The 27,756-nt window shown below is 43.5% G+C and overlaps 1 protein-coding gene across 5 annotated transcripts in view; it reads right to left on the bottom strand.

Annotated features, from left to right (window-relative positions):
* Positions 1 to 446: 446 nt before the first annotated feature.
* TANGO6 (transport and golgi organization 6 homolog) overlaps positions 447 to 27,756 on the bottom strand; it is a 195,019-nt gene continuing 167,709 nt past the window's right edge. For 4 of the 5 annotated variants that reach the window (XM_058709291.1, XM_058709293.1, XM_058709292.1 and 1 more), the window contains one exon: positions 447 to 2,611. In XM_058709291.1, coding sequence (XP_058565274.1) covers positions 2,435 to 2,611 — 177 coding nt within the window. In that variant the 3' untranslated portion in view covers positions 447 to 2,434. The remainder of the gene's footprint in view (positions 2,612 to 27,756) is intronic. The other variant, XR_009256223.1, reaches the window with a different exon arrangement.

The following is a 27,756-nucleotide window of genomic DNA, read 5'->3' as shown; positions in this document are numbered from 1 at the left end:
GGTTAAGCGTCCGACTTCAGCCAGGTCACGATCTCGCGGTCCGTGAGTTCGAGCCCCGCGTCAGGCTCTGGGCTGATGGCTCGGAGCCTGGAGCCTGTTTCCGATTCTGTGTCTCCCTCTCTCTCTGCCCCTCCCCCATTCATGCTCTGTCTCTCTCTGTCCCAAAAATAAATAAAAAACGTTGAAAAATAAATAAATAAATAAATAAAGTTCTTAATTCTCATGTTCCTTCCCAAGGGCAGATGGAGATTATATATATTATATAATATATTTTTAAATATATAATTAATTATACATAATTGATCTATAATTATATTATATGCTATATTGTTTATATATTTTAAATATTATATAATATGTAATATAATATTATTTTATATAATATATGAAATAATATTATATAACATTATATAATATATATTATGGACATAAAATAATTATATATATATATTTGGAAATTTTTAATATTTGGTCATGTTTAGGAGGGTTACATTACAGTGTCTTTCCCTTGAATTTGGTAACAAGGTCAGAAAAAGTCACTCTCTGAAATGGAATCCATCAAAATCAATAAAGAACAGATGCTTTTAGCTACTTGCCAAATAATTCAAATTAAGAGGCAATTTATAAATGGAGATACTGGGACTAGAATGCTTGGTGAGACACTCCTTAGGAGTTCAGGTTTTGAGACTAGAGTTTCTCAGTCTAATCAAGGTGATCAGTTAGGATATATCTTCAGAACTGGAACGCATTTAATGCAAATGAAGTTGTAAGTGAATTCAATCATCTAACATATCCAATCTGATGATCTGAAGTAGGTTGTATGGAGTGTGGTTCAAGAAAGGCCAAGAAACAAGAATTTTTAGGATATATCCAGCTGGTTCAAAGGAGATTGTTCTCTGGTTTGAAACCCCAATCCTGATTCTCCAGACATCCTAATTTGGAGAATGGAGACAAATCCAGCTACACTAGCTGAATGGAAATATTCCCTAAAAGCATCTAATTGCCTTTGTTCTAATTCTTTGCTTACTAAGCTAACTCGTGATCCACATCTAACTGTAAGACAGCCTCTGTAAAGGAATGCGTGCCACAAAGGTTCTAAGCTAAGAACCACATCTGTAATCCTGCTGGAGAGAAATGTCCTGTTAATTGGCAAATGGGCACACTCATACACGGCGCCTTCAGTCACCTAAGAGTTTTGGGAAATTGTGTTTTGGTTGCCCTAGGCCTGATTACCCCAGAGAGTGGAGATAAAATCCTGTACCTAGCCCCGAAAGCTGAGGACTGGTCCAGGAGCTCTGGGCTAGCCTTGCTGAGGTGTTGACAACAGGGAGGGCTCATCCGAAGCACTCAGCCAATCTCTCCTTTTTCTCTTCTCTTTTAGCTGCAATCAAAATTCAGTGGCCAAAATACATAAATAAAGAGGAGCCCACAGTGCTACATCTGATAGGATTTCAATAAACCTTGCTTCAGGTCACCAATATGCTACACGCTTTCCAGCACACATTTAATTAACCCATTGTCTAAGCATTCCTTCCTGAAGGAGCAGAGCGACCAAACGCTATATATAAACTCTCTCATCTGAGATGGTTATGGCTCTCTTCTATAATCAGGGCCCTTTCATGCAAATAGCAGCAGGGGGAGCTAAGAAAATGGACCGGGAGGACAAACACAGGGCTACTCTTCATCTCTGGAAGATTCAACAAGCTTGACTCTCTTCTCTGGAGTGCAAATCCTCCTCAGTGCCACAGCTTTTCATCCCAATAGCCGAAGACCAGATTCAGACCTATTATTCTTTCCAGCCAAAATAATTTTATTCCATTTTGCATGTTTTGATAACAGTTTCCTTCCCCTCCCTACCTCCAACTGCATCTCTATACTCTGATAAGCCTCTTGAGTAGCCAAGGATGAGTAGCTCTGGCTGCTCCTCATTATCACAAGGAAGAACAATCTCACTATGAAAGAATGTCAAGATATATGACACATGTGCCACTCAGGAGGGTGGTCAACCTCTTCTGTTCAAGTCACAATAAGAGAATGGTCAATTAATCAAATTCTACCAGTTGTGTTAAAAATGTACTTCCATTGAATTATATATATACATATATATATATATATATATATATATATATATGTATATATATATATATATTTCCATCAAGTAGACTTCCTTCTCTAAATGCTCCAGGCCAGTGAAAAATGTGCAGATAAATGAGATTTGTAATCTTTTGTCTTCTAATGACACATGCTTCAGGCTGGATGCAGGATGCTAAATAGATGCTTTAGGAAGGTCAGCCTGAAGGCACAAATGACCAGATACATAAAGCCATCCAGGGTCAGCCATATTGCCAGCACCAAAGAGGCAGTGGGGCCACCTGCTGGAAGGACTGGGCACTGCTCTTGGTCCTCTACCTCCTTGATGTCCTTAGAGCCAGGTCTAGGGCAGGACCACAATCTTTTTCTCCAGCTTCTGTGGTGGGAAAAGGAAGTTTCTCATGATCTCATCCAGCTCTTCAAGGGCCAGCTGGGCGTGGAGCTTGGCCACATCATCGGGCTCCAAACGCACCACGTGTTTCAGCAGGTGGTAGAGATCCTTAAGGACATCCCTCAGCACCTGTATGAGAGAGACAGTGTCATGACTATCTGTCTACTGTTCCAAAATTGCTCACAAAGACCTATTTGCCTTCTCCTGAGAAGTTCTGTGAGAAAACTTGCAGGCTCCCTTAAGAAGATAGTGCATGGCCTTCTCAGATGGAAGGAGGAGCAGCTGTACTGAGATAGGCTTCCTCTGGGGTTTCTCATGACCCCTGACACCTCACTACACTGGCCTTGGGGGCTGCTACTCCCCAATATCTCCAGGCCAAAGTATAGATCCCAGACCCCTTCCTTCGGTCCCAAAGCATAGCAAAAACCTTAGAACCACAGACAGGGAATAGTGCCCAGACATGGTTACTCCTAGAGCACAATTACCAGCATCTTCCTCTCTAGCTCCCACAAAGCCCTCTGCTGACACCCATCTGCAGACATCTATCATATGAAACCCAGAAGGCTCTCTCTTCAACAAGCATGCCTTTCCTTGCCACTACTTTAAAACTTTTCTACCACAGGGGCACCTGGGTGGCCCAGTTGGTTAAGCACCCGACTTCGGCTCAAGTCATGATCTCTTGTTTGTGGGTTTGAGCCCCGTGTCAGGCTCTGTGCTGACAGCTCAGGGCCTGGAGCCTGTTTTTTTTTTTTTTTTTTTAACGTTTATTTATTTTTGAGACGGAGAGAGACACAGCATGAATGGGGGAGGGGCAGAGAGAGAGGAAGACACAGAATCTGAAACAGGCTCCAGGCTCTGAGCTGTCAGCAGAGCCCGACGCGGGGCTTGAACTCACGGACCGCGAGATCGTGACCTGAGCCGAAGTCGGACGCTCAACCGACTGAGCCACCCAGGCGCCCCTGGAGCCTGTTTTAGATTCTGTTGTCTCCCTCAATCCCTGCTCCTCCCCTGCTTGCATGCTCTCACACACATTCTCTCTCTCTCTCTCTCTCTCAAAAATAAATAAACATTAAAAAAAATTTTCCACCACAGTTCCATCTCCATGCCCTTCCTCAAGTCACTATAATTTGGTTTTCAATTGCAACCCTGTAACAGGAGACGAGAGGGCTGTGTAGACAGAGCCACACCCAGTCCTCACGTCCCATGTTCTCATCTTATGCTCTGACACGGAATTGGGAGGGTGCCAAAGCACCTACTCCCAGGAGCTCCTAATTTCCTTCAAAATCTTCCTGGCTTTGCAGTTAGAGCTTCTAGAAAGAAACAGGTTTCAGGGGTGCATGGGTTGCTCAATCAGTTCAGTGTCCCACTCTTGATTTCAGCTCAGTTCATGATCCTAGAGTTGTGGGATCAAGCCCATGTCCGGCTCCATGCTGAGGGTGAAGCCTGCTTGAGATTCTCTCTCTCTTTCCCTCTGCCCCTAAGAGGCCTTAGGGATCAAGTGGTCAAACTAGGGGACTGAAGACACTAGGTCACAGGGGGGTCACATGACTTGTCTGCGACTACTTGTGAAATTACTTCTGGTCTGGGCTCAGTGCCTCAAAAGCTACTATTTTTGGATCACGTACTGTACTAGGTATTTTTCATATATTATCTAATTTTTATGCTGGTCATATAAAGGAAAGTTATTAGCCTCGTTTTACAGATGAGAACATAGAAGATTAGAGGGGTAAGTAACCTCCCAAGATTACTCAGCTAAAAAAAATGGTGGAGCCAGATTCGAAACATCCAGAACCTGTGTTCTTATTTATTTTTACTGAAAGGTAAGGGGCACCTGGGTGGCTCAGTCAGTTAAGAGCCCGACTTCAGCTTAGGTCATGATCTCACAGTCCATGGGTTTGAGGCTGGCATCAGGCTCTGTGCTGATAGCTCAGAGCCTGGAGCCTGCTTTGGATTCAGTGTCACCCTTTCTCTCTGCCCCTCCCCTATTCACACACTCTCTCTCTCTCTCTCTCTCTCTCTCAAAAAAATAAATAAATAAATAAATAAATAAATAAATAAATAAATAAACTTTAAGAAAAAAAAGAAAAGGTAATACAATACAAAAAATTATGTATGAAAAATATTAGCCTCTCTTGTACTCCAGACTCTTAGTTTTCTTTCTCAGAGACTATCATACTTAATTCTGAGAAATGTGCTAGGTGTTTACAAGCATATATGTTTCCCCCCTTCATTCATTCATTCATTCATTCATTCATTCATTCATTCATTATTTATTGAGAGACAGCAAGACAGAGCATGAGTGGGGGAGGAGCAGGGAGAAAGAGGGAGACAAAGAATCTGAAGTAGGCTCCAGGCTCTGAGCTGTCAGCACAGAGACCAACGTGGGGCTCAAACCCACGGACCATGAGATCATGACCTGAGCTGAAGTTGGGCACTTAACTGACGGAGCCATCCAGGTCCTTCTCCCCATTCCTTTTGAAAAGCACAGAATTATATTCTACACTGTTATGTGCCATGATACCTGGTGACTTAATATACTTTGAAGATTTTTTGTATAATTGGCTGTATAGGATGAATGTCACACAACTTATTTATACACACTCCCAATTAAACTCATTTAAAAAACTCTTTTGCTATTACAAATGTTGATGCAATAAAGACTCTGCTACTTAAGTCTCTGCAGACATGAACAAGTATATTTATAGGACAAATATCTAGAAATGGAATCTCTGGGTCAAGAGTTCATGCACACATAAAATTTTGATAGATGTGGCCAGAGAGGTTGCAACAACCTACATTTTTACCTAACACTGTGAAAATACCTGTTTCCCCATATTCTCCTCAGTGCTATGTACTGTAAACTCTTATCTTTGCTAATCCAGTAAGTGAAAAATAGTATCATGGTGTTTCAAAATTGCATCTTTTTTTTTTTTAATTTTTAAAATGTTTATTCATTTTTGAGAAAGAGACAGTGTGTGAGCAGGGGAGCAGAGAGAGAGAGGGAGACACAGAATCTGAAGCAGGCTCCAGGCTCTGAGCTGTCAGCACAGAGCCCGACGCGGGGCTTGAACTCACAGACCGCGAGATCATTACCTGAGCCGAACTCGGGCGCTTAACTACTGAGCCACCCAAGTATACTCATGCCTATACTTCAGTTTGTAACTCGTATCACAACTATAGCTTAAATATTTATTGTGTAATTAAAAGTACGTTTTCCTCACTAGATCACATATACTACTGACACTGAGGCCATATCTTGCCTTGTTCATTCTGGTGAAGTCCCAATGCCTCATACAGTGACTGTCATGTGGCAGATACCTAAAAGATTTATGAATGAAAGAAGGCACGTATGCATGCTACTCCTGGCCAGTTTCTCACTTGGTAAAAACTAAAAATTTTAAGAATATCTATTGAAATGATGCCAGACAACCAGGCTCGCTTCATGGCTGTGTGATCTGTGCAGTCACAGCAGGTCCCCCAATCAACAGGGCCACATGCTTGGTTCAATGATCTGCTTTTGTTGTCCTACAATTCTTTTTTATTTTTTAAGTTTATTTATTTATTTTGAGAGAGAAAGACGGAGAGCAAGTGGGCACTAGCAGGGGCAGGGGGTGGGAGAGAGGGAGAGAGGGAGAGAGGGAGAGAGAGAATCCCAAGCAGGCTCCATGCTGTCCGTGCAGCACCCAAAGCAGGGCTCAATTTCACGAACCGTGAGATCCTGACCTGAGCTGAGATCAAGAGTCAGACACCTAACCAACTGAGCCACCCAGGTGCCCCTAAAATTCTTTCTTTCACCATTCTTTTACAATTTATTATTATTATTATTATTATTATTATTATTATTATTGAGAAAGAGAGAGCATGGGGGTGGGAGGATAGGGGCAGAGGGAAAGAGATAGAGTATCTCAAGCAGGCTCTGTGCTCAGTGTGGTGCCTGACGCAGGGCTCAATCCCACAACCATGGGATCATGACCTGAGCTGAAATCAAGAGTCGGACACTCAACCGAGTCACCCAGGCGCCCCTATTGTCTTAAAATTCTTAATTTTCTCTTTGACTTTGCGTTTTGAAAGCGAAGTACAATGGGACAGAGGAGCCTCAGTGTGAGCAGATGAGATATGTCCCACATGTGTGTCCACCATTCTTTGCCAGTGCGTTCTGTCCACAGCATCGGCCATGCCCCTTGAGCACAGAATTCCGATGGACCCACAATGTGTGGGGGTTCAACAAGACTTGAAGCCAGTAAAAGGGCAGCATGCTTGTCACGATGGTGACTGAGCAAATGGAGGCACTAACAGCCCTGAGAGGCCACACTTCCCTGATGAATCAGAACTTGCTTCAAACACAGAAAGAAGGCAATGGCTTTCTAAGATACCTGGATGAGTCAGATACCCTACTACATCCTTCGTGTTGCTTTTCTGTTTTAGCCAACCATTTGCTCTGAAAATGATGACAATACACAGTTCTTATTCCTTTCAGTCCCTTCTTATTCATCAGTAGACTGAAGTTAAAGAGTGCTGGCAGCATGCGCACGAATCAAGAAGTGAGACAAAAGCAGTTGAGTTAGTTTTGTGCAAAGGTTCCACTGTTCTGCTAAGAAGGAAACACATACGCGTGCACAAGCCACAGAATACAATTCGTGTAATTTTGGTGATTCTACATATGAGTTAAATGGTCTTATAGTTGCATTTAAAACTGGCATTGCACAATATAAGGAGCTACTGCAAACTTTGTGCTAGTAAGCTCACATTCAAAATTTCCTCTACTTAGAACAGCATTAGCGGCAAATCATACACACGTGACAAGTCAAAGGAGCGAAAGACTGTGAAAGAAAGGAAACAACCTTATATTTACATATCATTAATGGCATGTTTTCCTCATTTCTTTGAATCAGGGACACCACATTCTCATTTTCACTGGGCGCCACATATTACGCAGTGGGCCCTGCAGACAACTCTCGGAGCTCTTTGCCCTGGGTCACTACACCGAGCGCCCGAGTCCCGTGGGCCCACCTCACAGACACTCCGCCCCAGGCCTCGTGCAGCCGTTTCCTGGGTTTTCTCAAGGAGCTGCTGAGACATAAAGGAGTGGGTCTTCCGCGCAGGCGTGTCTGGTGCTGACTGGGGTGCTCCCCCGCTGCCCTCTGGTAACCTCTCTTTCTTTCCTCGAGGCTGGCGGCATGAAAAGGAGAGATGATTCCCGAAAGAGGATGACTCCCCAGAGCTAGTGCCTCATGATTACTCACTCATTCAATAATCATTATTAAGGGCCTGCTTCGTGCCCAGGCAGCGTGCTGGTGACAGAAGGATGAATAATGCACGAACCCTACCCTCTGGCAGCCACAGCCCAGCGGGGAGGCAGACACACACACACCAGACGTACGACCTCCTCTCGAAGAGATAAGCTCCGCACTTCTGTGGAAGCAAAGGAAGTGATTTCTGCCTGTGGAGGTGGGTGTAGGGAGAACATTTCCCCACCAGGCAACGGGGGCTTCACTCAGACTTTTATGTGTAGCCAAAGGGTGGCACTGCCGAGTGGCTTGGGGAAGCCATTGATCAAGTCCCCTCAGCCTCAAGTACCCTCAGTTAAACGCAGATTCTAAGCGAGCCCAGGCTGCTTGTTATGTGAGGTTTATTTTATTTACTTTTGTAAAGGTTTATTTATTTATTTATCTTGAGAGAGAGAGAAAGAATGTGAGCACGACCAGGGAGGCGGAGAGAGACAGAAAGAGAAAGAGAGAGAGGATTCCAAGTGACTCCAAGCTGTCACTGTGGAGCCTGATTCGGGGCTTGAATTCATGAACCGTGAGATCATGACCTGAGCCGAAATCAAGAGTTGGATGCTTAACTGACCGAGCCACCCAGGTGGCCCGCAAATACAGTTTAAAGAAAGTCTCCTGACACCCTTTTACAATGGCATTAAGCCCAAAGTGTCTCTTACACAGAAATTCTAGAGTTCCCAGTGTTTATTACAAGGTCTTCTTTTTTCTTCTTCTTCTAGAGGAATCTTTCACCTACTCAGAAATATCTTCGACAATTTTTGCTAGAGCCTCCTAACATTCAAAATAAGGTTAGCTTTTACTTGTTAAAAAGGGAGCTTCTAAGGCATTCTGTTCTGCTAAGGTACTCTGCTCTTTCCTGGTGTGGGTAGGAATTTTCCCCTTGGCACTGCTGTGTCCTTAAAATAACAATAATACTTGTGCCAACACCACTTCATACTTGAGGGGTGCTGAGTTCCTTGTTATCAATTACCGGATCTCCTTTTTTGGGTAACTGAGTGTTAGGCAAAGGCTCCTTCTTAATTAATGGGTCTATTTTAGCAATCCACCCTGGCAAGGCTTCTTCCCATTCCCTGTATCGCTGGGGATCCCACACATCACAGGACTTCCTCTGGACTCCCCAAGGATCAAAGCTTCCTGCCAGCCAGGGATTGTCACCAAATCCCACGGATCAGGGGCTGAATACAAGGAGAGTTCAAAGGTAAAGTTACTCACAGGAGCCACTGTGGTGGGCAGGATATAGGCAATCCCATGGAGGAAACCTTTCATTAAGAGTTCAACACACCTGCTCTTCCTCCCCGCCTCAAGCATCAAGGCCCAAGGACTCCAGGGAAACGTAGAGGGGGTAAAGGTGTGAGTGGGGGTGGGTGCTCTCATACGGAGGAGATCTAGCTTAGCTTTTTGTAGCTGATGGTTGAAAGAAACATTTTCACCATCTGAGAAGCTCCTGAGCCAGGGATATCTTAAACAAGTACCTAGGTTCTTGGTCTGAAAACTCTTTGGAAAGGGGTGGGGTTCATTCAGGTGTTTTATTAAAAGAATTTTGAGCTTGCATGCCACACACACACACACACACACACACACACACACACACACGTGGGGGGGTGGACCTGATCAGAATGTGGGTGGTGGAAGAGTTCAACCAAAGGAGAACAAAGGAGAGAAAAGTTTATTGAACACACTGCAAAGGATCAGCGGGCAGGACAGCAAAGGAGACAGTCGGCCAGTTGGCAGTGATGGGGCTGTAGTTAAGGAGGGGAAAAGAGAAGATATGGGAACATATGGAATTTTCCTCTTTTGGGTACCTGTGCCTGGTTGTAAGTAGTCCATTGGTCAACATATTTTGAGGTGGGTTGCCTAATGAACCTGTCTGCAATTCAGCCTGGGGTCACTGTGGGCCCTTTTACCTTTCTCAGGTTTCCACTGCTCAAGCCTGTTGCCTAAAAGCAGCATCTACAACGCAAACACACACACACACACACACACACACACACACACACACACACACACACTTTCTCCCCTCCCCTCCCCCTTCCTCTCAGCTCCTTGAAGCACACAAAGCTGATGCTTCAGGGACAAGGGCAATCTTTAGGGTTAGACATGGCTTACAAAAGACCAGATGAGGCAGGGCATACTAATAAGGAAACGGTGTGAGCAAAAGACTGCCTTGGGCACACAGGTGCATTTTCAATGGCAAAGCAGGAAAGCAGTTTTGACTCTTTCAATGACCTTGACTCTAAACATCCTTGAAGTGGTTGTTATTTATATCTTTGAGTTAAGATCAAAAGAAGAAATAAATGGCAAGTATCTTTCTTCTTTTTAATTCCTAAATGTATTTATTTATTTGATTATAAAAGCAATATAACCACAACCTATAATATCTGGAACAGAGGAAGAAAACAAGCCTCTAGTCAAAAAAGTACCTAATACAAGCTCCATTTGTAAAGACATTTTGTAATTAGATTCATTTACATTTTTCACAAATTATTTTAATATTAAAATTTTTTTAAATGTTTATTTATTTTTGAGAGAGAGAGAGAGGGAGACTGCAAGCTGGGGAGGGGCAGAGAGAGAGAGGGAGACTGAGAATCCCAAGCAGGCTCCAAACCATCAGCACGAGGCCCGATGTGGGGCTTGAACTCATGAACCGTGAGACCGTGACTTGAGCCGAAGTCAGGTGCTTAACCAACTGAGCCACCCAGGCGCCCCAAATTATTTTAATATTTTAAGTCTTTTATACTTCAAGGTGATTTTACAAATGGAATTTAGGTGGATGAAATTGCTATTCTTCTGTTATTATGTGGGACAGGACACAACACAAATGGTCACAAGTAAGACATTTACAGAAATATAAACTCTAGAAAGATGTTATCTAACAGAGGATTTCCCATCTATAATTTCTTAATGTTTAAGGGAAAATGGGCCGCTAAATTTAAAAGGATAGGGGCGCCTGGGTGGCTCAGTCAGTTAAGCATCCAACTTCAGCTCAGGTCATGATCTTGTGGTCTGTGAGTTCAAGCCTTGTGTTGGGCTCTGTGCTGACAGCTCAGAGCCCGGAGCCTGCTTCAGATTCTGTGTCTCCCTCTCTCTCTTCCCCTCCCTATGCTCTCTCTCTCTCTCTCAGAAATAAATAAATGTTTAAAAAATTTTAATTAATGTTTATTTATTTCTGAGAGAGAGAGAGAGAGAGAGAGAGAGAGAGAGAGTGGGAGAGGGGCAGACAGAGAGACACAGAATCTGAAGCAGGCTCCGGGCTCTAACCTGTCAGCACAGAGCCCGACACGGGGCTTGAACTCACAAACTGCAAGATCATGAGCTAAGCTGAAGTTGGACGCTTAACTGACTGAGCCACCCAGGCGCGCGCCACCCCCCAATTTTTAAATATAAAAGGATAAAAAAGTTAAATGCTAGCATACACTAATTGTACCTAGAAATCCAATCTTCCCATAGAACCAACAGATAAGGCAAAAAAAGGATGAGAAAGAAAGAAAACTAAATTCCATACAATCCTATCAACCTACCATTGTGGCTAAGAAAAAATATTGGGCACAAAGACAGAAACAGGGACATTTAGACATTGAAATAAAAGGTAGGGGCAGACAAGAGAATGGGGGGTTGGTGGTGGTGAAAACTGGAGTTAGTGGGTAGAAACTGGCCTGGCAGGCAAAAAGATTCTCTAAGTTGAGGCTCAGAAAAGGAGAAGACCCCAGAATCTGCCTAGTTCTGTTTACAAAATATTGGAATAAGCGTTTGGCATAGGATGAATCTGTCAGAAAGCCACAGGCCAACTGCTAAGGGCCCTCATTTTGATGACTGTGCCTCCCTGTTAAGACCAGTGTATGACTTGGTGGCTGAGGGCAGTGAGAGTGGACAGATGGGGCTAAGTACAGAGAGTCAAGGATCATCAACAGAGCACAACTCAGCCACCTTTTCCCAAACCATGTGCAGGAGGCTCTGCTAAGCATTCTGGGTAAGAGGACCTGTGCCCGCCCTTCAGGAGCTCACCACTGGGTGGGGGAGACAGACGTGCAGAGCTGAACCTAATGACCCAGAGGCAGGTGGATCAGGTGGGGTGAATTTTGATGCTCCCAGTCACTAGCTAGAGAATCTTGAGCAAAAGACTTCAGCTCTAGGAATCCCAGTGATCTCATCTGCAAAATGGGGATAATACTGCCTCCTTGTAAGGCGGTAAGAATGAGAGTTAATGTCTGTAAAGATCCAAGCACAAAGACCTGTGTATGGTGAATGCTAAATAAGTGTGTGTGGGGGGGTGCCAGTCTCCCCCACTAATACTGTAATCTGTGTCCTTCTTGTTACTCTTCTATCCTTGAGGCCTAGGACAGAGCCTGGCATGTAGCAGCTCTGGCGTTTGGTACATTTTTGTGTGTGTGTCTATTTACTTATTTTGAGAGGTTGGGGAGAGGGGCAGAGAGAGAGGGAGAGAAAGAATCCGAAGCAAGGCTCTGTGCTGTCAGCACAGAGACCTACTTGGGGCTCGAACTCTTGAACCATGAGATCATAACCTGAGCCAAACCCAAGAGTCAGATGCTTAACTGACTGAGCCACCCAGGCGCCCCTGGTGTGTAGAAAATTTTTGACGAATGAATGAATGAATGAATGATAACAACAGCCAATCCTTACATAATACCTGTTATGCGCCAGGTATGGTTCTAAGCATCTCATCTATAGTAACTCACTTAATCCTCACAACAATGCAATGAGAGAGGTACTATTATTATCTCCAATGTGCCCACGGCCACACAGCTAGTAACAAGCAAAGCCAGCATTCCGACCCTGGCAGCCTGACTTGAAGCCAGTGTTCTTTATTAATGACTACATTTTCCTGCCTCGTGAAGTGGCTATTATGTTCCCTCTGCCGAAGTGGGCAGCGTAAAAGCACACTGCCTACCTTACAGGTTGATTGTAGGATCAAAAGAGACGATGCATGTGAGAGTACTCTGCTATGATAAGCCAAGTGATACATAATTCAAAGTAGTGTTGCTATTATTACTCTGACATTGAAATAATTGGATTTACCACCACGGGGCTAAGAAAATGAGGGGAAAGGCACGGCTCTGAAAATGAAAGGGAGCAGAGGCCAAAAAAAAAGAAAAAAAATGTGTTAGGAAGACGAAGGGGAATTAGAAGAACAGGTGAAAGAAGGAGAAAAGGGATTTAATGCAGTCTGAGTGCAGGATCAGGGCCAGAACCGGTCCCTGACAATGGGTTCCTGACAACTGCCCATGTTATTCCACAGGGCTGCAGACACCAGAAAGAACTCTGCTGGGCAATCAGACAGGAGCCAGGCTCTGAGGTCTTGGAAGCGTGTAGCCTCTCTAAGATAATGGGCAGGAAACAAATAAATTGGGGAAGGAGAAAGAGGGTAGACAATTCGGACATCATTCAGGGAGCTCTGGCCTGACAAAGAATAAATGCTTTACTGACAAAACCCAAACCTTCACTTTGATGGGTGTATGAAAAAGAAATTAAGACTGATTCAAATAGAAAGACTGGGCTTTTGAGACACCTCACTGAAAAAACGATGGAAAGGTCGGCAAGGAAAGACAGGATTACTATTGTCTAAGAGATTTCTATCCATGCCTGACAGAGACTCTCAAACATGCTGAAGTTCACGGAAGCATTATTATTAACCGGAGGTTACTGAGCTTTTCAAAACCCTTTTATTTCCAAAGTATTTTTCTCTGCTAGACCTAGAGATAAATGGCATTTTTACCCTTTCTGGTTTGTGTCTGGCTGTTAAATGCGGAGGGTATCTCAAGTGCAAATTGGAGAAAGGGTGGGGAGAGGATGAGGGGAGTATCATGTGTGATTTTCACTGAAGAACGAAGGGGGAGATTTTTAACTGGTCAAGTGCCGAAAATGCAGGGACGTAGGCAGGTTGGCAGTTTAGGGACAAAGACCAAGACAGACACTATGGTTAACCCCTGGTAGGGGTGAGAGTTCGGGAGTCCTAAACAAAAAGTGGGCGATCAGACTCACCGACACAACCCCTAACGGCGTGCCCTTAGGCTGGCTGAGGCTGAGGCACGCTATCCAGGGCTTCGAGGGGCCAGACCCGTGCCCACTGGGCTGTATCCCTCTCTCAGTGGCAGGGCCAGGAGCGGTCGCCGCAGCATCTTTCACAATGTCTTTAAATAGCAACCTGAGGAAGGCGGCAGCTTTCCTTCACCCCCACAGGCACGGAAATAGAACAAAGAAGGCAGGAAAAATGGCCGGAGTGTGTGCAAAGGCAGCAGGCTGCTGCTTGTGGGAGAGGAGATGGGGAGCTTTGTCCTTAAAAGGTGATTACAATCTCAGCTTTTAAACTGTGCTCCGTGACCTCGCGTGGGGAAAGGGCTCCACTTTGCTGGCCTGGGAGGCTCTCCCCAGCAAACACCCTGCTAAGGGACCCCAGTCCTGCTCCCCGCCTGAGCTTGATGCCTCCCACGGGATGAATGCCTGCAAAAGGCTCACTACTACCATTTACTTACTGAGTGTTTATATGACGTTTCAGTCACCGTGCTAAGCCCTTCGCACACAGTATCTCATTTAATCCTATAAGACAGGTGCTGTTAGGTTCAGTTTAAAATTAGGGAAAAGAGGATTTAGAGCGGTTTCAGTGACTTGCTCCAGGACACGCCAGAGTTCAAACCTGCGTCAGGGCTAACTCTATAAACCTTGCTTTTAAATATGTGCAGTTACCAGGAAATCCAATATGCAAAAGGAAGCGATGGAGAAAATCTGACCTTTTCCCTGCCCCATCAAAGTTGTTTATTTGGATGGAGCCTGGGCAGGGAGCAGGGGGAGCTGTAACTGGGTTACTGGCTGACCATAGGTTTGGGTTTCTTTTGGGGCATCCTGCATCACCCCAGGCAAACCCCGATCACACAGTTTCAGGTCTAGCTGAAATCGTCCACAGGGGAAGGACAGGACACTCTCTTGAGGGCATCTACTCAATGGAATTCTAGACTCTGTGCACGATGCCTCAGGAACCAAAGGCCAGAGAAAACCAGTCACTGACGCATCAGAGGTCCTGATGGGGTTTGCATTATGTACTAATACGTACATGGTGTGGACTAGACCAGAAAGAAGAACCCTGCTACCCACACCAAAGTATGGCTACAAAGCCCACATGTTGCCTCTGCACAACAGCATCATTCTAGCGTAGTGATTTCCTACCCTTGCTACACATTACAATTCCCTGGAGAATGTTTAAAATGTCTGGGCCCCCACCTCACACCTAAGACTCAGATTCATAGGGGTTAGGACTAAGGGCTTTTTAAAAAATGTTTTAATTTATTTTTATGATTTTTATGCTCTCCAGGTGACTCTAATAAGGAGCCAGGATGCAGTAGTGTGGGAGGTTAGGAAAAAACCCTGGGTGGGAGACTAGGAGTTACACCATGGTTTCGAAAGTAACAACACTGCCTGGGAAAAATCTAAGTGCCAGTTTAATAAGGGTGACGTGATTTGGACATAACCTATTACACTTCTTGGAATTTTCTTAACTATCAACAGTCAGGTTTTTATTTTCCAAAGGGAATGGGGTCAAAATCATTTTAAGATCTTATTTTTAGGGGCACCTGGGCGGCTCAGCCGATTAAGCATTCGACTCTTGATTTCGGCTCAGGTCATGATATCAGGATCATGAGATTGAGCCCTGCATCAGGCTCTGTGCTGAGCATGGAGCCTGCTTAAGATTCTCTCTCCCTCTACCAGTTGTGCTCTCTCTCTAAAAAAAAAAAAAAAAAAGATTTTATTTTTAAGTAATCTCTACACCCAGCGCGAGGCTTGTACCCACAACCCTGAAAGCAAGGGTCACATGCTCCACCAATTGAGCCAGCCAGGTGCCCCTCAAAATCATTTCTGATCCACAAATTGGCACTGCATCGTTTTTCCAAAATATTTAAAAAATTTCTTCTTAAACAATGTGTACGTGAAGTGCGATTCTGAAGACATAGAAAGTTACAGGCTACCAACATGCGTTCTTCAAGAAGATGAAAGGATAAAACAAATGCAGCTGTCTCTGTTGCTACGTTAGCTGGAATTATGGCAGAAACCTTTGCCCAGATGGGAGGAATTAAGGGAAATACATGCGTTAGAACTTTGAACAGAAGTGTATATATATACATACCCATACACATATACTGCTATATATATAGCACACACATAGTATATCTATGGTGTGTGTGTGTGTGTGTGTGTGTGTGTGTGTGTGTGTGTCAAGAAGCCAAGTTGTGAAATGCAGAAGGTTCTGGCGGAGCATCCATATGCATCCTGTCACTCTGCCTCAGTTCTTCTTCTCCCAGCTGATTTGGACAGCATGTCTACAACCCAACTGCAATGAAAACTTTAGGCATTTCTAAGTAAAGGAGGGTAAAATTCCCTCCTAGTGAGAACTTGTTTCGACAACTTCTGCTCTTGGGAAACCTGAACACTGGAAGAGCTTGGAAATCCCAGAATTTCCAGTTGAAGATCTAGCAAATCTATTTATCATAAAGGCAGGTGGAAAGAAATTTAAGAGATGTGTTCCATGCTTCTTAGAGAAAAGATTTCGTGCACTCTCTCAACAAACATTCATTAAGTACTTACTTTGTGCAAAGCAGTGTGTGAGATGTGGGGAATACAAAAGTGAATGGAAGGAGTAGTCAAATTCACACAGACAGAGGGAATGGGGATTGCCAGGCGCTGAGGGAGGGGAAAATGAGAGTTAGTATTTAAGGGGTACAGAGATGAAAAGAGTTCCGTGGAGGGGTGGCGGTACTGGTTGCCCAGTAGTATGAATATACTTAAAGCTACTGAACTGTACATTTAAAAATGGTTAAGATGAGGGGCACCTGATCCCAGAGTTGTGGGATCGAACCCCATGTTGGGCTCCACAAGAGGCGTGGAATCTGCTTAGGATTCTCTCTCTTTCCCCCTCTGCCCCTCTCCCCTGCTCATGCTCTCTTTCTAAAAATAAAAAAATAAAAGAAAAATATTTTAATGGTTAAGATGGTAAATTCTGTGTTATGTTTCTATTACCACAATTTAAAAAAAAAAGGTGGCTGGTGTGTTCAGGGGTTCACAGTCACCTGTTGGCATCAGACATGAAGAAATCATCACACTATCTCCTCTAGTCCAGGGCTGATATGTAAAGTACTGTGGAGCCTGGAGAAGCGAGGACTAATTTCACCTGAGAAACCAGGAAAGGCTTTTCACAAAGAGTGTAAAATTTAAATAGAGTCCTAAAGGATGAAAAAAAGCTAATCAGATGGACAGGTGAGGGGAAAAGAAGGCATTTGTGGCATAAGAAATAGTAGGGACTGGCACGCCTGGGTGGCTCAGTCGCTTAGGCATCTGACTCTTGATTTTGGCTCAGGTCAGGCTCCGTGCTGACAGCACAGAAGTCTGCTTGGGATCCTCTCTTTCCCTCTCTGCCCTTTCCCTGCTCATGCACTTTGTCTCTCAAAATAAATAAACGAACATTTAGTAGAGACCAAGATGTCGGCAAGAAACAGCCTGCAGATTATCTGGGGCTGGCATGAGGTTGTCAGGGCATTTGAGGAGAAGTACGGAGGAGACAGAGAAGTCGGGGGGAGATCCAGAATATAAAGGGCCTTGTGTGTCATGTGAAGAAGCCTGGTTTTTATCTCATGGATCAGGGTAAAAATGTTAGCTGGGGACTAGGCTTCAGCAGATTTGCATTTCAGAAAGATCTCTCTAGCTGCAGTTCCCCTACCATGCTGACTGAATGAATACCTGTCAACCCTGGAGAATTACAGAGTTGAAGCAAGTGGAGTGGTTAAGGAAATAGAAGTCGTAGGAATGCAAGTTTGTCCCAATATACCTGTAACAGTTTACCTCTTCCTCAAATATCATCTCAGGCCAGTTCTAATTAGTTCCGTCACAACAGCCAAGCTGGCAATAAGGGAGCCTGAGTTTGTTTTTTAAAAAAAAAATTTTTTTTTTAACGTTTATTTATTTTTGAGACAGAGATTGACAGAGCATGAACGGGGGAGGGTCACAGAGAGAGGGAGACACAGGATCTGAAGCAGGCTCCAGGCTCTGAGCTGTCAGCACAGAGCCTGATGCGGGGCTCGAACCCACAGACCGTGAGATCATGACCTGAGCCGAAGTCGGACGCTTAACCGACCGAGCCACCGAGGCGCCCCAAGGGAGCCTGAGTTTGTATTCAGTTCTACCTCTTACTGGCTGTGTGACCTGTGCATCTAAATGTAAGTATTCTGGACCTCAATTTTCTTATCTGTAAATAGAGTTAATAAGCATGTTTATCTCAGAGGGGTTGTTAGGAGGATTCCACAAGATCATGAATGTGAAGAAGCTGGTGCTTTGCCTGCCATACATAAGCCCTTAATAAATGTTCTATTATTAAATACTAACCCTCAGAGAACATGCAATGTATTCAGAGCAGATTTGCTAAGAGCAAACAAACCATGGAGCAATGAGCAATGAGCTGGAACAGACTCCAGAGCATCAATCCTGACTGTCATTCACTCCAAGGAGGGTAGGGTCAGAACTCCTTCCCTGCAGAGGATGAAGCAAAGAGACGTGGGTTTTCCAACCCAGACGCCCATCTGATTATTACAGGAAGAAATGATTCCAATCAGGCTGCAGGGCAGAAGGAAAGTCCCAGGACTCTTACTACCCAGCCTAGCAGCCCTGAAGGTGTTTGGTCTGCTCCCTGCTTTTTTCAGTTCTGTATACACTGGGGGAAGTTGCTGGATGGCGTAGTCCATGGTTGGCCTGAACTTTTGGCAAGAGATAGTGGAACATGTGGTAGGGTAAAAGGAAGCCAGGGCTGCTTCCTGTCTCTACTCTGTGAAGAGTTCACTCTGGCAGGTCCTGGGAGGTCAGGGCACCTGGGTCCAAGGCCAGCCCCAAACACTGTCCTCTCACTGTTCCATCCTTCTCTAGGGCAGACAGTAAATAAGCTGTCAGGAGGTAGTCTGGCCTGTTTTCCTTTTGGGTATCAGGTTTCCAGGATCTGAAGCAGCCTTCTGTTGGCTGATTTGTGCAGAAAATGCCCAAGTGATTTGGTCGCTGAGTCCTTCAGATGACAGTCACTGAACTTTCAGGCCTGTCCGTGCTGCCTGGGTTTATCTACTACTGCTCTGCCACTTACTAGTTGTTGGGGAAGTTACTTATCTTCTCTGTTAGTTTCCTCATGTATAAAATGGGGATATTAATCATACTTAAATGGACAATGAAGATTAAGTGAATTAATTAATGTAAAGCACTTAGATATAAGTGCTATCATAGAGTAAATGCTCAAAGTATTTTTATGGAGTTTCAGAATTGCAACTACCATATAAACTAAGAGAAAATAATATTTTCATTTGTTTAGAATTTTATAGAGAGCAGTTTACTCTTTCGGAAAGTCAAGCTCTACAATGTACTTCTGAGCTGCTCGTCTGATATCTGTATGATTTTGTATTTGTAGGTGTTACATTCATGACGACTCTACATACAAGAGCAACCAAATAATAGTTCATCATATCTTAGAGTTGGCCTAGACATTTATATATCAAAATATATGTTATTTTGGGGGTACCTGGGTGGCTCAGTCAGTTAAGGGTCTGGCTTCAGCTCAGGTCATGATCTCACGGTCTGTGAGATTGAGCCTCGCGTTGGGCTCTGTGCTGACAGCTTTGAGCCTGGAGCCTGCTTCGGATTCTGTATCTCCCTCTCTCTCTGCCCCTCCCTTGCTCATGCTCTGTCTCTCTCTCCCTCAAAAATAAATAAATATTAAGAAAATAAAAAAAGAAACCATGTTATTTTATTATAAACTCTTAGCCTTTTATTCCTCCTTTATATATTATAGTTGGGGCATTATGTTGATTTTTTAAAATATACATGTAGGTTGGGGCACCTGCGTGGCTTAGTCAGTTAAGCAACCAACTTCAGCTCAGGTCATGATCTCACAGTCCATGGGTTAAAGACCTGCATCGGGCTCTGTGCTAACAGCCAAAGCCTGGAGCCTACTTCCAATTCTGTGTCTCCCTCTCTCTCTGTCCCTCCTCCGCTCACGCTCTGTCTCTCTTTCAAAATAATAAATAAACATTAAAAATAAAATAAAATATACATGTAGGTAAAGAAGTTACAAATTTCATTTCAGGAGAATAAAGGGGAAACAACAAAATATTTGGTATAATAATTTGTTATAATAAAAGTGTGTTGGGTCTGATCAAGAGAAAGGGAGCTGACAGTAGATACTCCCAAATCTGGTGCTTTAACTTGTGCTCCCTTTATGATGTCACCTAAGATACCCTGGAGAATAAGATGAACCTTGTTCCAAGTGAATGAGTGAATTAAGTAAAAGGAAGAGGGAGAGATGCTATCTTTTTATTAGCACTTGGCCAATGCAAGCGACCAGGAACAAATGGAAATGAGTGCTAGTTCTTCCTGGCATTAGCTTTGGAAATTTGTAACCACTGTCTCTTCATGAACTTTATTTCCTCATTCATAAAATAAGCAGTTGGATTATTTCCCAAAGTATGTTCCATGGAACATTATTACTTGGCATGCTTATAATGAAAAAAGGGTTCCTTGGTAAAGGAGTGGAGGAATTGTTAGTTTTCTTTGCTGCAGGCCTTCTCAGACTCTTTAATAGGCTAACATGTACCTAATCGCCAAGAGAAAAACATATAGTCATATGCAGCATTTTCCAAACTTATTTGACCATGAAGACCTCATGTCAGAGGAACAACTCATAAGTTAATAAGCCAAGGAAAATTTTTGTGAAATAAAATTAAGGAGTCTCTAAGTCCTCTTCCACCTCTAACATTCTAAAGTTCTGAGCTTGGGGGTGCCTGGGTGGCTCAGGTGGTTATGTATCTGACTCTTGGTTTCAGCTCAGGTTGTGATCTCGCAGGTTGTGAGTTCAAGCCCCATGTCAGGCTCTGTGCTGATGGTGTGGAACCTGCCTGGGATTCTCTCTCTGCCCCTCCCCTGCTCATGCTCTCTCTCTCTCTCTCTCTCTCTCTCTCAAAATAAACAAACTTTATATATATGTGTGTGTGTGTGTGTGTGTGTGTGTGTGTGTGTGTGTGTAAATTCTGAGTTTGACAATACTTTCTTCTTTCTTCTTGGCCTTTTTACATCAGGAAAGAAGGGTAAGGGGTGCCTGGCTGGCTCAGTCGGAGGAGCATGTGACTCTTGACTTTGGGGCTGTGAGTTTGAGCCCCACACTGGGTATAGAGATTATGTAAAAATAAAATTTAAAAAAAAGGATAAGAAGGGCAAAGAATAGGCTATCCTACAGGAAATAAAATAGTGTGTCTGATGCAGAAGAGGAAGACAAACCAAGTTCTAACATATGTAGATCTATGCAAATGATGGTGCAGAAGAGGCAGAAAGGGTACAGTCTTAAATGTCAGGGCTTCCAAACTGTCATGTATGTTATCACTAGAAAAGGTTGAACGTTGATATTTTAGCAGTCACAGTAAGGTACTGAGTTGTAATCTTTTTGGCTTTATTTCTCAAACCCATCACTACTGTCATAGGATTTGGCCAAGTTACTGTTGCGGCAATCTATGGGACTATCCCCTACTCCTAGGCACTGACCCCAGCTCTTCTCTCACAGATGGGTACAATGGAGGCTGAACGTGGTTTTACACAAAACAGCATTTCCATATACCCTACCTGGCCCATCTACGTTGGTCGATAGGGGGACGGGCATCTGATCCTAGCTGGAATGTTAAGTTTCTTTCCTGGAATTTTTGCATTTGGGGCCAGGTAGGGAGGGAATCTCTGAGTGTTGGGTATAAGAGCAACCATGGGTCACTGTCAGTGGTCATATTGCTGCCACAGGAGGAAAGCTAGATGCCAGTGCAAAAGAACAAAGATGAAATACAGAAGAAGCAGAGACAAGATATGGGGCATTTTAATTCCTGATTCTAGGAGTCACTGATAGCCAGCTCCATCCATATTTTCCTACAACATGACTATTCAGCCCTTCTTTGGATCTCGCAGGCTAAAAAGTTCTCTGCTTAAGCTAGTTTCTGTTGCTTAAAGAAACAGACTAGGTTTCTGCTGCTTAAAACCAAAAGAGTTCTGACTATAGTCACATATGTCCTCCATACCTACTTTCTTCATCTATAAGAGGGAAGAACAGAAGCTGCCATCTCAAAGCTGGTGGACTGAACACATGCACACACCAGTCCTCTTTCCTGGAACCCCACTAAAAGGACAGCAAAGGGAGAAAAAATGGCATTAAGCTATCAGAACAAAAAGCACTAACAAGGCAATAGCAAGAAAAGTTTTGATGCTAGAAAGCAGATGGATGAATTCTAGGGTCATAATCCTGATTTGCCCAGGTTAATATGTTTTACATCTGTTGCACTTACATAATTAATAAGTGTCCTCTTTCTCTCTCAAAAGTGTCTTGGTTTGGATAAAAAATCGATTCACTAAACCCAGAAGCAAGCCTAATGTACCACAGAAACTCAAAAAAGTTCACCTCTTAAAATGGAGGTGAACAGAAGCCCTGGTTGGAAGTCTGTTTGAGTACTAAGTAGGTGGCCTGATGCCTTCCATTTTGTGTACCCAGGTAACTGCCCTTCCCCAACCACAGCAGAAGCTTGGAGTTTACCCTTTTAGAGGATCCAACCAAAGAGACTATGGATAGACAGACATTAGGTACCGATAAGGATGAGCCTACCATGTTAAAAATAGAAGGATTAAGTGAAAACCTGCATACAAAATGACAAGACTGCCATCCTCCTTCTTCCACTCATCTTCCATAAGTGGGGCTCACATCCTCTAGGTAGAAGAACAGACAATTCTCTGACCAGCCCCAAAGAAAACAACTTCAGAGAGTCTTGACGTCTACCAGTGAAAGTAAGTCTCCTAATGAAATGACTTGGCTATATCATCACCCTCCTATAAAGTTCACCAGTCCATAAGTATTGCCCATGCACACAAAGCATCGTTAACTTGTAAGTGCTGTGTTCTTAAATCTTGCAGTAGTCTTAGAAAGTAACTAGTCCACACAAGAGCAAGCGAATGAAAGATTATAGGAGATATGTCTCTCAGAAGGTGAAACTATTAGAGCACTTGATATGTTTGAATCTTTTAAGAGATTTATAAACATTTAGCATGGGGGACAAATTGGTAATAGGTTCACAGAAAAGTAACAAAAATAAACCTGAGACATTTATTAACATCAGAAAAATCCAAAATTCATACAAGAAAGGAAATGTAACCATAGTAGATAATATGGCTCAGTTGTGGATAATATTTACAGTCATAGTAACATAAACACTAAATGTTGATATAGCAAAAACTGTAATGTAATTGTATAGGGAAAATGGGGAAGGAGAGTGCATATATTTGGGGCATATTAATAATAATACTAATACATATTGAGCTTTTAGAACCTATACGTTCTAAATGCTTTATATACATAAGGTCATTTAATTAAAAAATCTTAAAAAATTTTTAAATGTTTATTTTTGAGAGAGAGAGAGAGAGAGAGAAAGAGAACTCAAGCTGGGAAGGGGCTGAGAGAGAGAGAGAGGGAGACACAGAATCGGAAGCAGGCTTTAGGCTCTGAGCTGTCAGCACACAGCCCAATGCGGGGCTCGAACTCATGAACGGTGAGATCATGACCTGAGCCAAAGTCAGATACTTAACCGACTGAGCTACCCAGGCACCCCCTGGTCATTTAATTTTAAAAAACAACCCTATGTACTATGATTATCCTCATTTTTACAGATGAGGAAATCGAGGCACAGAGAGGTTAACTAACTTGTGCAGGGTCTCACTGCCAGTAAATTGTAAAGCTAGGATTCAATCCTAGACATTCTAGCTCTAGAATCTACATTCTAAGTCTAAGCCACTATGCTGCTTCATTGATTCTCACTGCAGGCCAGTCTTCTGGACCTTAGGAACATAATCACTGACGAAGTCCCACTTGTACATATTAGATCTAGCAGGAAGTCAAAAAGTGTGTTGAAAAATCAAGAAATAGCAATGTAAGCATGCTACTTAGAAATATGGAAGTAGGGGCACCTGGGTGGCTCAGTCAGTTGAGCATCTGACTTTTAAAAAAAAATTTTTTAATGTTTACTTTTGCGAGAGAGTGAGAGAGACAGAGCGTGAGTGAGAGAGGGGCAGAGAAAGAGGGAGACACAGAATCCGAAGTAGGCTCCAGGCTCTGAGCTGTCAGCACAGAGCCCAACGCAGGGCTCGAACTCATGAGCAGTGAGATCATGACCTGAGTCAAAGTTGGATGCCTAACTGACTGAGCCACCCAGGTGCCCCTAGTTTTGAGTATCCAACTCTTGATTTCAGCTCAGGTCGTGGTATTGAGCCCCGCGTCAGGCTTTGCACTGCAAGTGGAGCCTGCTTAAAAGTCAGTCTCTCTCTCTCTCTCTCTCTCTCTCTCTTTGTCTCTGTCCCTCTCCCCTGACTTGCAGACAGTCTCTCTCTAGAAATAAAAAAATAAAAATAAAGAAATATGGAAGTTAGGGTGCGTAGGTGGCTCAGTCAGTTAAGCATCCAACTTTGGCTCAGGTCATGATCTCATGGCTCATGAGTTCAAGCCCCACGTTGAGCTCTGTGCTGACAGCTTGGAGCCTGGAGTCTGCTTCAGATTCTGTGTCTCCATCTCTCTCTGTCCCTCCCCACTCATTCTCTCTCTCTCTCAAAAATAAACATTTAAAAAAAGAAATATGGAAGTAAACACTTAAAGAAACAGCTAATCAAGTTGAAAACAGTTGCTAATGGGAAGAGAGAATGGAGGGTAAAAGGGAGGATGGGACTATGGATCTTTGATTTAAGCTTTGTAAAACTATGAATGACATTTTTAGATATGAAAATCCCAATTAAAAAACAAACACACATATGGGGCGCCTGGGTGGCTCAGTCGGTTAAGCGGCTGACTTCGGCTCAGGTCATGATCTCACGGTCAGTGAGTTCAAGCTCCGCGTCGGGCACTGTGCTGACAGCTCGGAGCCTGGAGCCTGTTTCAGATTCTGTGTCTCCTCTCGCTGACCCTCCACTGTTCATGTTCTGTCTCTCTCTGTCTCCAAAATAAATAAAACGTTAAAAAAAATTAAAAAAAAATAAAAACAAACACACTAACAATAAAAAGACAAGTAACCCAATTTAAAAAATGGGCAAAGATTCTGAATAGACATTTCTCCAAAGCAGATATCCAAATGGCTAATAAATCCATGAAACAATGCTCAACATCTTTAGCCACCAGGGAAATGCAAATTTAAACTACACCACCTCACACTCACTAGGGTGGCGATAATCCTAGCAAATGATAAGACAGTAACAAGTGTTAATCAGACTGTGGAGGATTTGGACCCTCAGACATTGCTGCTGAGAATGGGAGATGATGCAGCTGGAAAACAGTCTGGCAGCTCCTGAAAAAGGTAAATGCAGAGATACCATATGACCCAGCAATTCCACTCCTAGGCATATACTCATGAGAATGAAAGCATATGTTTGCATGAAAGTGTGCACACAAATGTTCACAGCAACATTATTTAAAATAGCCAAATAGTGGAAATAACCCAAATGTCCATCAACTGATGAATGGATAAACAAACATGGTATATTCATACAATGGAATATTATTCATCCATAAAAGGTTATGAAATCCCAATGTAGGCTACAATACAAGATGAACCTTGACTGCATTATGCTAAGTGAAAAGAGCCAGGCACAAAAGGCCATATATTATGTGATTCCTTTGATATGAAATGTCTAGAAAAGGCAAATCCATAGACAATAGGTAGATTGGTGGTGGCCAGGAGCTGGGGACAAGCGGGGAAATGGCGGGTAATGACTGCTCTTGGCTACAAGGCTTCTTTTGGGGGGTAATGAAAATGCCCTGGAATTAGATGGTGGTGGTGTTGGAACAATTTTATAAAACACTAAAAACCCTGAAATGCACACTTTAAAAAGGTGAATTTTATAGATACGAGTTATACCTCCATTTAAGATTAAATGAGATTAAACAAAATACGAGGCAAGGGGGAATGGGGCTATTATGCTATCAATGAACACAGCACTCATTTACCTCCCTTTATTTATTTATTTTTTTTCCAATGTTTTTTATTTATTTTTGGGACAGAGAGACACAGAGCATGAACGGGGGAGGGGCAGAGAGAGAGGGAGACACAGAATTGGAAACAGGCTCCAGGCTCTGAGCTGTCAGCACAGAGCCCGACGCGGGGCTCGAACTCACAGATGCGAGATCGTGACCTGGCTGAAGTTGGCCGCTTAACCGACTGCGCCACCCAGGCACCCCTCATTTACCTCCCTTTAGATCAGCAGCCGTGGCCTGGTGGGAGTGTCTTCATCTGCCTGGACCCGGCCTTGCCTTTCTCCCATTCAACTTCCCTTAGGTTGGCTCTGACTCCAGCCTGGCACACTCCTCGCCTGACACCTTCTAGCCTTCCTCTCTCAGACGCTAGCTCAGATCCTGGGACAAATACGCCCCTGAAAAATGCCCTGGATACTATCCAGGGTTTTCTAGCTATAAACCCTCTTTAACTCAGTGATGTAAGGGTATGATATCTGAATTACTATCCCATATACAAATCTTGTATTTGACAGATGGTAGAGATCCTTGGGAAAACAGGCATTCATTAATGACTAAACATTTGATTGTTACTGTGTGGGAACGAACATTTGAGAAGTTGTGCTTCTGGTCTGACTGGGTCTTAGAAAGGAAAAGATAGAAAATTATATTGGGCTTTAACAGAATAAGACAAGCTTCTAAACATACATAACAGGTGTAAAAAATCACCATAGTTTTTCTGGCAACCCCTTGCCACACAGAAGTGATGAGAACTTTGTTATTTACAGGAAACGTAGATGGCTGATTAGGAAATGGAACTTGGTACAAGTCTTGATTAACTAAAATGTTACTTTAAATATTCTCACCATGGCAAAGAAACTGGTGATTGCTTAGTGGATACTTTCATCAACTACTGGTGTACTTATTTGCTTTAAAATAATCTTTATTTGCTTTTATTTTATTTTATTTTATTTTATTTTACTCTATTCTATTTATTTTTAAGTAAACTCTACACCCATTGTGGGGCTTGAACTCATGTCTGTGAGATCAAGAGTCGCATGCTCTCCTGACCGAGCCAGCCAGGCTCCCCTGTTTACTCTTTCTTTAAAAAGTCAGTGGCCCAGAGGCACATGGGTGGCTCAGTTGGTTGAGAGTATGACTTCAGCTTAGGTAATGATGTCACGGTTCGTGAGTTTGAGCCCCACGTTGGGCCCTTTGCTGTGAGCACGGAGCCAGCTTCGGATCCTCTGTCCCCCTCTCTCTCTGTACCTCTCCTGCTCATGCTGTCTCTCAAAAATAAAGTTAGGGAACAGAAAAGCCAGGTAGAGTACAGGTTAATCTCTGAGGGTCTTCCTTTAGTCATTTGTAAAATGGGGACACCTACCCCTCAGTGCTCCTGAGAGAATCAACTGAGATAGTCCAATAATGCACCTAGCTCAGTGTCTGCTTTATGAAAGCAAACGGCATTATTATTATTTTGTGGTGCTATAACCACTGCCTCATAGTGATACAGAAGAAAGGGAGTGTTGGAAGTCAAATCATGTCTGGACATATATTAAGTCCTTTGGTTCAGTAACTGCAGAGCATGTAGGTTCTCTCTCTCTCTCTCTCCCTCTTTGATGTTTATTTATTTTTGACGGAGAGATAAAGTGCAAGCAGGGAAGGAGCAGAGAGACACAGAATCTGAAGCAGGCTCCAGGCTCCAAGCTGTCAGCACAGAGCCTGATGCAGGGCTCAAACTCATGAACCGTGAGATCATGACCTGAGCCCAGGTCAGAAGCTCAACCGACTGAGCCACCCAGGCGCCGCCCCCCCTTTTAAGTTTTATTTATTTATTTTGAGAGAGAGAGAGGGTATGAGCAGGGGAGGGGCAGAGAAAGAGAATCACAAGCAGACTTCTCACTGTCAGCGTAGAGCCTGACGTGGGGCTTGGACTCACGAACTGTGAGATCGTGACC

The sequence above is a fragment of the Neofelis nebulosa genome, chromosome 17, assembly GCF_028018385.1.
Source record: "Neofelis nebulosa isolate mNeoNeb1 chromosome 17, mNeoNeb1.pri, whole genome shotgun sequence".
Taxonomy (NCBI): Eukaryota; Metazoa; Chordata; class Mammalia; order Carnivora; family Felidae; genus Neofelis; species Neofelis nebulosa.
This window is presented reverse-complemented; position numbering and strand designations above follow the sequence as displayed.